This window comes from Elaeis guineensis, chromosome 1, assembly GCF_000442705.2.
Source record: "Elaeis guineensis isolate ETL-2024a chromosome 1, EG11, whole genome shotgun sequence".
Classification (NCBI taxonomy): Eukaryota; Viridiplantae; Streptophyta; class Magnoliopsida; order Arecales; family Arecaceae; genus Elaeis; species Elaeis guineensis.
Genome location: NC_025993.2, coordinates 102,302,039 through 102,314,339, shown reverse-complemented (window position 1 = coordinate 102,314,339; position 12,301 = coordinate 102,302,039). Strand labels below are relative to the sequence as shown.

General features: G+C 35.3%; 1 protein-coding gene across 1 annotated transcript; it reads right to left on the bottom strand.

Annotated features, from left to right (window-relative positions):
- Window positions 1-1,712: 1,712 nt before the first annotated feature.
- Window positions 1,713-7,553, bottom strand: LOC105060807 (subtilisin-like protease SBT5.4). Its single transcript, XM_010944640.1, has 11 exons — window positions 7,464-7,553; window positions 7,235-7,347; window positions 7,051-7,148; window positions 6,784-6,948; window positions 5,858-5,969; window positions 4,564-5,095; window positions 4,104-4,198; window positions 3,352-3,597; window positions 2,739-2,853; window positions 2,445-2,658; window positions 1,713-2,248 (listed from the first exon to the last, which is right to left on the bottom strand). The coding sequence occupies exons 1-11, from the start codon at window positions 7,551-7,553 to the stop codon at window positions 1,713-1,715; spliced, it is 2,316 nt and encodes a 771-aa protein (XP_010942942.1).
- Window positions 7,554-12,301: the final 4,748 nt, after the last annotated feature.

Genomic DNA, 12,301 nt, shown 5'->3' with positions numbered 1-12,301 from the left:
CAGTTAGAAGCTTATGCCTAAGATAACTTTCACGGACTTATGTGTGGCATAGTCTTTAGGAGCTTATATTTGAAATAGCCGCCATAGGCTTACGTATGAAAATTTGATTAGATATAGATTAGAGCATGATCTTAGTTAGTCCAAAATTGGAAAGAAAATGTTAGCAAAATATAGAATTGCATGTGATCAGAGAAATGGATGATAAGATATATGAAAACTAATGTTAAACAAAAAATTTCATTTGTTGGCATGACATGATATATCTCTTTTGATAAGATGGATGCTGAATACATGTTTATCTGGATGTTTGAGTTATTCTGATTATTTGATGTGAGATTTCATATCTCATATTTTTACTGTGATATTATTTATTATTATTTTTAAATTATATTATTATTTTAGTAGGGATATATGTCTATTCTTATTGAGCTGTAAAGCTCACAATCCTCCTTTTCTTTTCTTTTTAGAGTTACAAGATGCATATATTTGTTTATAGTTGGGACCATGATTGAAAGGAATGAATAGATAAAGCATCATTAATATTGGTCAGATGATCAAATTTGCTATTTTTTATAAAATTAGATCATTATTATTTATAGATATAGAGATTGTAATGGGTGTATATGAGAATACATGCAGACGTGTATTTGGTTCCACATTGGTTATTAGTTGGAAAGATCTTAGGTACTTATATAAGGTCAAGAAATCTAAATAACACCTTCTAGTTACTCTTTTAAGGTGAGATCCTGGGTTGTTACTAATAGTATCAAAGAGAATCCAACCTATAACTCATGTGAACTAGGGGATACTATAGTACGGATTTATTGGGCTGACCATGGGCTGATCGTGGTATTTATGAATGGATACATAAATTTAGATCCTTAGTCTAGTAAGGACACTAGAGCTTAAACAAAGAAAGTATGTGAGGATCCATAGAGATGTGTACTTAGTCCTGCATCAGTTATTCATTAGAAAAATTTTGAATACTTATACAAAGCCAAAGAACTCAAATAATACCTTCCAACTAATCTTTTTAGTTGAGGTCCTAGATTGTTCTAGTCTTTAAAACCTTACATTACCTCTAAAGCATTACTCTAGGATTTCTATAGCCATGTCATGTTGCCGACTCAAATGTTGGATTCGCCATATGACAGAGTAAGGTCTGGAATATAAAATACATTAAGGATACCTAGAAATATCCAACAGGTTGTTCGACCTAGGTGTTGGGTTCGGCATATGACAAAGTAAGGTCTAGGACACAAAATACATTAAGGATGTCTAGAAATATCCAACAGGTTGTTCATCTTCGAGAAGTTAAAACCATCACTAGCTCAAACATAAGCAACTTTTATTCTTCAAGGTTCATAGATACTTTTGTCACAAAATTAAACATAAACACTAGTATGATCGATTGAAAAAATAGTGTCTATGTAGATCAGCGGTAGTAGTTATTCTAAACCTAGGAATATATATATACATATAAAAGAACTTGAAGAGAATTGATAAATATAAGAATAAAAGAGGAAAAAGACTTATTTATCTTTAAGAATTTAATCATTGTGACCTTGTTGCCATCATGAAATGATGAATCAGACCACTCTTCATCAAACATAGCAAACTCAACAAACAAATCAAATTATTTTCTTTTTATGCCATCTTTTCCAAAAATCAAAATATGCAAAACACCTAGCTATTTATTAAAGACTCCATCCTCATGCCTTAACCGCAATGGGGGTTCTGACATAGTGCTTCCCATCTGACCACACCAATTTCCCAAAAGCATAGTCTCCAGCCACATCACGGCTCTTAGCCTTCAGAGTCACCACAAACTTCTTCTCTTCACCAACTTTATCAAATTTAAGTTTTCTTGGCTTCACTGAAACTGAAATCCCTGCTGGTTCCATCACACGAACCTTGTATGTCCCCGGTGTTCCAACATTCTTGACAGTTCGTATAAGACTGACAGCACCTCTGAGATTTGATATCGCAATTGAGGGGTAGTTCAAATCTTCAATCTTTAGAGGTTTAGAAGGGCAAGAGTAAGGTTCCCCATTGAACCCAGCGATTTGCGTTGAGTTGTAGCCAAGGGAACACAGGAAGTTCAAGTAATCATTCGTAGTTAGATCATAGACGAGGCCAGGATCCATGGCACGATTCGGTCGGACATGACCAGAGCCATAGCTAAATGGATCGGCCTTCTGAAAGGTTGAATTGCTTATAGGCTCCAGCGTGTTATCTTGAGTTCTAGCTGCAGAAGGTGAAGAGAAGACAACGAATTGTACTTGTATTAGTTACCAACAAGAAGCATATATGTGACGAGAAATTTATTTTAGAATAGGAATGGCTCTAGTATGATCTGTTGGTGAACTATGCTTAAAAACCAGATAACTGAACATAAATAAAATTGTCATAGTACATAAAAATCATACTTAAAAAATGCTCACCAGAAGTTATGATTGCTGACTTGATTGCCGATGGACTCCAATCAGGATGCAGGGCTTTGAGCAGGCCAGAAATGCCAGAAACATGAGGACAGGACATGGAGGTTCCAGACTCAGAGTTAAAGAGAACACGGCGTGAATCGAAGTCTAAAGAAGTTGGTCCTAATGATCCAGTGTAGGCTGCAATTATACTAACCCCTGGGGCAGTGATATCAGGCTGTGAAGCACAAAAATGATCAATTTCAATCTTTGATACAGCTGGAATTGCAACAAAGGAAAATGAGATTTGCTTTGAACCTTTAGTATACCAGGGGTGACGGTATTCGGTCCTCGGGATGAGAAAGCAGCCATGAAAGGGGCAGGAAACGTATCAAGCATCGTTTTGGGGTCTGTGATATAACCAAGTGGTGACCTACAGAAAGTAAAAGTCATTAGAAAAAATTATAACATAGGAATGGCTGAAATTTAGCATCAAACTTTGCCAAAATTTGCGCATGTAGCAGTGTCATTCCATTTCATTGTCTTGTCTCGGTTTTATGTGGCAAACGTTGTTTCTTACAGCAGTCACTAATCTTCCTTCCCCTCCACTTGTCTTTCTGTTCTCCCTCCCTTTTTCCAACTGTTCTCTTGATGAATTAGTGATGAGTAACACATCGTTTTACTTAAAAACTAACTCACATGATAGTCATTTCTCTCCTAAAGGCTTGCCCCTTTGGGACATCTAGGATAAAAACGTTGGCAGTGGCATTCTTTTATCACATTGCTTAACAAAAAAAAAAAAAAAAGGCATGTGCTGGCACATTACTATTGCATTACTTCAAAAGATTGAAAAGAAGAAACGTAAGCTTGAGATTTTGACACAAGCAAGATCTTATATGCTTTTGTAAAGTTTAGATTGGAGAGAACGTACTTGGCAGATTTGATGTAGGAGAGCAAAGAAACACCATCAGAATAGGAGATATGGGTGGCAGGAAGAACATGAGCATCTGCAAGGACTTCATTCCCAGTGCTTTCATCATTGGCAAGTATCATTCCGGTCCCACCAGCCTGGCGAACCGTCTCTCCCTTTTCAACTCGACTATTGGTCCCACGAATGCATATTACTATCTTTCCTGTCACCTTTGCTGGGTCTAAAGCTCCAGAAATGCATTGAGTGCTGTAATGTTTTGAAAAAGAAACATAACTAAATATACGTACAGAGAGTAATTTGCTTCCTTAATTACCGAGCTTTTAATTCTCAAGAATTCATGTCAGTTGATAATCTTACAATAAATTGCTGGTTGGAATATCCTCACGTTTTCATCAAAAAAAAAAAAAACGAATGCACGTCAGTCGACGATTTTTTGTGGTATGTTAAAGTTAGATTTTGCTAAATAATTTTGCCGATATGTTATAGTGAAGACTATCAGCTAGCCAGAATTTTTTTTTAAAAAAAAGCGACGTATATAATTATTTGATAAGAAGATCTCTAATGTGAGGCTTCTCAGGCAAAAAAAAAAAGATGATTTCTACTGTGAGATTAAGATTATGCATGGACAGAAAAACTAGACTGTAAACTGTTATGCAACTGATGAGATATCAACTAAAACTGCAATTTGGATCTTGTATATTTGTCATAGTTTAAATTACTGCAATGCTATTTGAGTTTAAATTCTCTCTTACGCGTCCGCAATTGATCTATTGGGGTTTCTGGCATCTTCAGAACCAATCAAGGGATAGAATTTCTGTTGAAGGCTCACGGGAGAAAGACTTTGTCCCTGAAAACGAAAACAAATGAATAAAATGAAAGGACAATAAACTGAAGGAAGTAATCTACTATTGTTCACATACAAATTTTTTATATAGACAGATGATAGCATGAACTGGAAATCGTAAGGGTACATTAAACCTTCTATTGAGAGAATTAGCTAAACAACGTATCACATTGTTAACATAAAATATTACCAATATATTAATTAGCATCTCCAACACAGTTAAATATAAAAATTTTATTAAACATAGGACGCCCTCTAAGATTAAACAAATCGTTCAAGCAAGTTTGTATCAATGACCAAATGAAAGACAAACTCCATAGATAAGACTGGAGCAAGATTAATTAGACAAGCCGAGAGAAACAACCAACCTTTATTTGCTGCCTGTTTCTAAGATGAACATAGGAAGGGAACTCCCTGTCTATGGTACTTGCCCCAACCGTTAAGATCCATGGTGCAACGTTGGACACCGTGCCCGACATTGGTCCGGAGTTGCCGGCAGAGCACACCACGGTGATCCCATGCTTCACTGCATGAAACGATCCAATGGCTACCGCATCGTCTAAATAGTCCACAGGATCTCCTCCGAGGGACACCGAGAGGACATCCACCCCATCATCGATTGCAGAATCGAAGCCAGCCAAGATATCTGCATCGAAGCACTCGTTACCAAGGAACGGTGGCCAGCAAACCTTATAGGCAGCAACACGAGCATTGGGCGCGCCACCCTTGGCCATGCCGGTGCCGTAGCCGAAGAGGGTGGCGCCTGGCACCTTTGCGCCGGCAGCTGTGGATAGGGTATGGGTGCCATGGCCTACGTAGTCCCGAGGGGAGTCCACCAGATGACTGAACGGAACAACTGACTTATACCCGCTGTTGAAGTACCTTGCACCTATCAGCTTCCTGTGCGGGGCAGTGACATATGTGAAGTCATTTGATGGATGGATGGATGGCAAAATATGGTTCAAATTCAAATGGACCGTACATTTCCTGCTAATAAGCAGGACAAGCAAGCACATTTTAATCCTGAGTAGGGAATAAGCCCTAATTATTCATAGGGACTAATCTAGTATGTTACTATCATCTACACCAATTTTCTATAGCCTAATAAAACAAAAAAAGATCGATTAATAAATAATATGCATAGTTACAATATCAAATGAAACATTGAAAAAAAAACTCTCACATAAAATTCTTTTTTATTTTATAACTCCCTATTTTAATAAAAAGTTTTGGGTGGCCTCGCTTTCAGGCAGCAAAAAAAAAAACTCATGTGTAAAGAAATCATAAGTCATTCCAAGATAACAATCAACGTAAAGGAAAAAACTCATATGTAAGTCAAGCTTATATCACTTGCAAATCTTAAACCATGAAATTTCTTTACCTAGATGAAGACACAGTTTTCCAGCTGAATAATAACAACAGACTCAAAACTTTCTAAAGGAGGCGTCACTATATCTGAAAAAGTTGTTATGTCAAGTTTAGAAGCAACTTTTACAACCAAAAAAAAATGTTTTGAAGAAACTTCTTATCTTGATAGCATGACGTCGGCAACCTGATGAAGAACAAACAAGGATGCCCTCATGCTTTAATAGCATCAAATCAATCAGAGTCTCATATATAACAGGCTAAATTGAAAGGTGGTGCTGTGAAAAAAAGACAGACTTGTTGCAATGAAATGGAGTTTGTGTATCATTATTATGACAGATCCCTTTCCACTTTGATGGAATGGGACCCATGTCATCATCCTTGAAGCTCTCTGATTCCGGCCACACACCTGTTACACCCAAGAAACAAAAGGTTCAGTAAATTTCAGAGAGATTTGACAGACGACAAATGGTGAGAAAACAGGTGAAAAAATGATTGGTCAGTACTATCTCGGTCTTCCATGAAGAATCGCATGGTACTTCCTTTTGACAGCCATTTAATGTTGAAGTCGATGTAATAACTAAAGAGTCCAACTTTGGATGGTACAACAAGGAGAACGAAACCAAATTTATAGAGTCTAATGCCTTTAAGAAGCATCTGGAACAAACCTGATACAATAGTCCAAAGAAATATATTGCTGGAAGCTTAAGGAGTTCTTTTTTTTTGGTGAACGATTAAGGAGTTCTTTGTATGCGCACAGAATGTCTTTTTGAGGGAAGCATTGTACGTAGCATGTCAAGTTTTAAAAGACAGTCAAACATTGATAAATAACTTTTTTTATGAAGATTAAAATATATTAAAAGACTAATAGGAATAGCCTAAACTTTTTTGTAAAGCTTAATGTCTGTTCCCGAGAGAGGGAGAGATTGAGAGAGATGTTTACTTAAAAAAAAAAAGATAAAAATCAGAAAAATAATTTCAAATAGAAAACTCAAAATAAAAAAGTAATCTGTCGGTCAAGAAAACTGGACGTTAATTGATATAAAGATAGCTCAAAAGGATCACAAAGATGCAAAAAAGGGCAGGGTGACTTCCACTAAAAGCTACATGGCAGCGCTGTGCAGGGACTGCAGAAACAGCAGCAAGACACAGCAAAACCAGTTTAAGAAAGATGAATCAAATAAAGAGAGAGACGGAGGCAAATCCGCAGCAAAGGAGACTACCTGTGTCGAGGTTCCCAATGATGACATCTTTGCCGAAATTCGCTTTTGTCCAAAGGGAGCTCTCTGGAACTACTCCGTTCGTCTCGAGGCCCATGAACTCCCATGAACGGGTTGTGTGCAGTTTATGACCTCTGTTTGGAAACACTGATGTGACTCCAGGATGCTCTAAAAATAATCAAGCAAATAATATCAGAGACCGAGAAAGAAAGTGTGTGAACTAGAAACAGGGGTTTGCAAGAGAGAGGCACGGAGAGCAAATTGACCCACTTGAGATCTCCATGGCTTCTTCTTCCTCGAGATTAGCAGCGAACCCGTTAATGCTTTTCGTATAAGAGTAGAAGATGGCATCTTGGGCCTTCTCCTTGCTACATTACAAATGTGTAAAAAAATTACAATATCTGATGTTTTCACGGAAAGTACAGAAGAAGAGGGAGCTCTGAAGAGAACCTACCTTCCCAAAAACGAGCCAAGAAATTCGTAATGGGAATCTACAACACGTTCTTGGGTAAGCAAAGAAGCCTCCTCTAAGCTGTGAGAATGACCTCCAAAGTAGACAATATATGACTGCACCAAAATATGTGGAGAAAAAAAGAGAGGGATAAAATAGTATGTCTTAGAAGTTCAGAAGAATCCAAACTTTTTGAGAGGAGAGGTAAAAAAGGTTATGATTAAGTGCGTGCCTTTTTGGCAGCAAAGGTGGGTCTTTGCAGAAGAAGAGAGAAGAGAAAGAATAGAAGAAGGGAAGGAAAACTCTTGCTTTCGATCTCCATTCCTCTGTTTCTCCGGTAACAGGCTGCCCAAGGTGTTGAAACGTATGGGTTTTTCCGAGTTTTATAGGCCCGAAGCTGGAACGGGGAATAGTTGGTAACAGAATGAAGTGGGAACGGAAGTTTTTTTTTCTTTTTTTTTTTTGGATTGGGAAAAAAAAAAAGAAAGTAGCTGGAACTTTCTGTTTCAATTCAAAAAGCCGCTTTTTTTAGAAAGGAAAATTTGACAGATAATTATTTAGAAATGATAGGAAAAAAAATGAAAAAAGATGAGGATTGACAAGATAATATATTGGAGTTCTATATTAGTAGAAATTTAATACCGATTTAATTCTGTGACAGTTGGTATGCCTTCTATAAGGACGATTTAAAAATTGGAGATATCTTAGTGGTGTTGGTATCTGATTTACATATGTATAGAAATTTAAAAAACAATCAAGGAACAAGGAAAACAAGGCACACTCGGCCAGTGAACCTATAATATTAAAATCTCGGAGAATATGATACTTTTAAGCCTATTATTTCTTAAGATATATATTTAATGTGTAGAGCATTTAATTCTTTACCGTACATTTCTCGCTGGCGCGTGGAGGCAACCGTGGATCAACCCCTTTCTATCTTGGCTCAACATTATATTTTACTAATTTTAAGTCCGTATATTATGCACGGTTTCTAAATTTGATCATATTAACAAAAATTATATATAAATAATAAAATAATATTTATTCAGAATTTTAATATTATTTTATATATTTAAATATCTATATAAATAGATTTGAATACAATAATACTATACATTAATAATATAATTTAATTTATATAAAAAAATTTAATGTAATTTTTTATTAATCCAAGATTTAAATTTAATATTTGAAAGATTGTTAGGTAAGGCTACAGATGACATAGAAAAAATTACTTACATAGACAATCTGAAATGCTAAGAAATTTTCTCTTAGTTTCTGCTTTATATATATATATTAGATATATTAGATTAGCTTTGAGCTCTTACATTGCGCACGAGTTTTAAATCATATAATGAATCATTTTTTTTTTAAAAAATATATATAAATAATAAAATAATATCTATCCAAATTTTTTATGTCTATTTATATTCTCAATTACATATATGAGTGGAAAAAAGATAATAATATCAGGCTTTAAGAATATCATTTAAATCACATAAGTAGGCTTTAATAACATTATGCTTTAATTTGCTTGAAGAATTAAAAATTGTTAGGTAGAAAAGTCTAAACATGTGGTATATTGTAGGTTGATTTTGATCTAAATGGCATTCATAGATGATAATATACTGTTTACATGGATAACCTAAATAACTAATCAAACTTCTCTCAATTCCTGCTTTAATATATATATATATATATATATATATATATATATATATATATATATATATATATATATTAGATTAGTATGATTTTTTGAGCTTTTTAATTTCTAACTGTTAGTTCATGGATGTCATATTGGACACATCCAAAACAGGTGGTCGCACACCAGTTGAAGAATTGGAGTGGGTCATGTGGTCCGAATTTTCTCACGGAAAATAAGGTTTTGGGTGGGACAAGCATCTCTATTATACTTGAGCTGTCCATAAAAAGGTTTATGATTGTTCGTAGTATGCATCCTTAGAAGCAGAGTTTCATCCCCTATTCATATATCATTTTTTTCAATTTTTTTAAAAACATAAAAAAAATATAAATCAAATTTATGGATAGTAATCTGACCAATTTTTTTACTTGAAAATGTCAACAGCATCTAAAATGATTATATTTTTAGACATACTTTAAATAGGCATATCAAGTGTAACCATATCTTATATCAAGGGCATTATTCACTATAAAATCAGTTTGAAAAGAAGAAAAAAAAAAATCCTTAACCCTGCATTGCACAGACTATAAGTTAGTGGGAAAAAAAAATTAATAGGTTGGAATTTTGTATAACCATATTTTAAAAAAATGAAGGTTAATAAATACATTTCATATATTAATTTTGAATACAAAGTGTATTCAAAATTGGAAAAGTGGATGATTATTATAACAAATAGTACTAAGCTTCATTTAATACATAATACCAAGGTATCAAAAGGGTTATGATAAATTGCCAAAATATAATTCATATTAAGAGAAAACACAATATATATTATCTGAATTGGGATAAAATATTATTTTGGCTAATATCTTATATTATTGGTAAATCCTAAGAAATTTAATATATCTGATAGGATAATTATAGTTTCTCCATCCACAATTAGACTTGATTTCACTAAACCTATCTATAGTCTAGAAAGTAGCACTCAATCCATTTGAGGTCAGACTCCATCTTGTATTGTTACCCACCTATGCTATAAAATGATATTGAGGGTTTCTTTTTGTAGTGATTTTGTGGCCATATTCTTCCCCAAATTGCATGATTGAATATCCATTTCTCCAAATCAAAGATTTTTTTTCACCATATTGAGTCCTCCATCAAGGTTTCAGTGGCCTATTTCCAAATCTAAGTCCTTTTCTTGACCAATCCTAAGAAAAAGAGGAAGAAGGATTACATCAGGTATTTTCTCTTTTTCAAATCATGGTTTGTTTTGAAATTTGTTAAATTTTTGAAGAAAAGTGATCTGGACAGATATTGTAAAGCATATTGTCATCATTATCTTCTTCAAGCAACAAAATAGATTTCTTACTATTATGGGAACAATCCATGGCTAAAACATCATGGATGATGAGAAATTTCAAAAGATGATTCTAAAATTGCTCTAAATACAGTATGAGTTCTTTAATTTTTTATTGATTTCCATATTTTACTAGATATATGAGAGAGCTAATATGATTTTTTGGTTAATTGCTTGGTAGATTGATGAGCAATATAGGTACTTTAAGTGGCTTGACACTCCTACATGCAGACATGGATAGAATCTGCTTCTAAAATTTTAGATGAATTTTTGAGGCTTTAGGAAGTGATAGATGTTACAAAAAAGAAAGCAAAAATTACTTGTATCAAAATGCTCTTGTTTGCCTTAGCTATAAAGGTATTGGGCACTGATTCCATAACTGCAATGCTCTTCCCTCACTCCCTGCCAAAAGCTCTATTAATGTGGAAGGCAGATTAGATCTCAACCTTGTGTTTCCTCCATTGGACTTGAAGGCTAGGGACCATCTGGCAGTGGCTTTTCTCTCGAGAATTGTTCATATTTGCACATTGAATGATGGACCAATCTCCTGCTCTAAACTAGTAAAGGATTTACACCAGATCAATTAAGAGTTCGACTGAAGTCTCAGCTTCTTAGAACAAATCGGTTCTTGATCCCTCTTCTATGAGGTGCTTGAAGTGGCTCTAAAAGGAATGGACTATACTCTATACTTTTCTTTCTCTATCTCTTTGTGGACTGTGCACCAAGGAAGCTCCTTCAAGATGAATTCGAGGGTCCAAATCTGCATCATTGATCTATCTTTTTTCTACAAAAATCTTGATTTGGTGAGAAGAAGTATCTCTATTTTTGATGTTCTTGATAAATTTTTTTATCCATATTATTTGGAGCAAGATTTCATTCTCATCTCTGTCTTTTATGGAAAATTAAAGTCTATCCCTAAGAGTTCAAATAAGGTTTTTTGTGACATTCTCTATACGACTAGGGTAGAAATAGTCAGAGCTAATCCTTGTCTCCCACGATTGTCGAATCTTTTCTTTTTTTAGAAATTTTAAGACAGATAGTCTCTGAGAGCTCAAAATTCCAATCCTATATCCATATGCAGGTCCAACAAGTGATGAAGGCCCTAGGCATCAAGTACCTCCCTCAGCTCTCTTGACTACTCTAATGCTTGGTAACTCAGCTACCTCAAGACATCAGATACCTTCCTCTCCTCTCAAGTTTGCTCAAGCTCACCTGAGTTGCATCTCTTGCCTTTTGTGTCTGACATGGATGACTGTTGAGTCCATCCTATCAACTCATTTTCCAACCTCTCTCCTTTAGCTTCAATTATGCTACCAAATCCTTTGAGCATAATGGTCAAAGACACAATTGACAATCAGGATTCATGTCCTTCTACTCAAAATCTTCTCTATCTGATGATGCCTTTACAATTAGAGTATCATGCCAACTCTGACAATTCTCAAAGGGCTTTATGCAAGCCTAATTTTCTTTTTCTGATACCTGTGATGGACTACTAATGAAGCGATCACTTCAGGGGATTCAAACTTATCAATTTCGGACCCTTTTAAATTTGTTTCTATTGGAGCCCGAACTATTCTTTGACAATATGGGATCTATTAATAATTCTGAGCCCATCTCATCTCTGGCTCAACCCATTAGGCCTTGGCCCGATTGCCCTTGGGTTCTAGGTTGTTTTTGCTATCGATCCAGATGATCCCTTAAAAGGGGGCCTGTAAGACAGCTTTAGTCCTGATAGCATTGATATCAAAACTGAGCTTGAGCAATGAGAACCTATACCTTGAGTGCGACCTAGTTGCCACCCCCCCCCCATCTCAAATCTTGAGGTGCCTTTAGAGCCTGACATTGCTTTAAGGGTGGATGATAACAAAAGATGCTCTAGAGACAAGACTTTGGAGGGGTTTAGGGTGGCCAAGGCCAAACTTCTATCCTCGCATCAGGAAAAAAAATACTTCTATCCATCGAGTCAAGGTCTTCTACTACTAATGAGATAGTTATCTCTCTACCAAATAAAGATCATCTGATTCTCTATGGTTTTGCTCTAGATTCAGTTCTTGTTTGGGCTAAATCT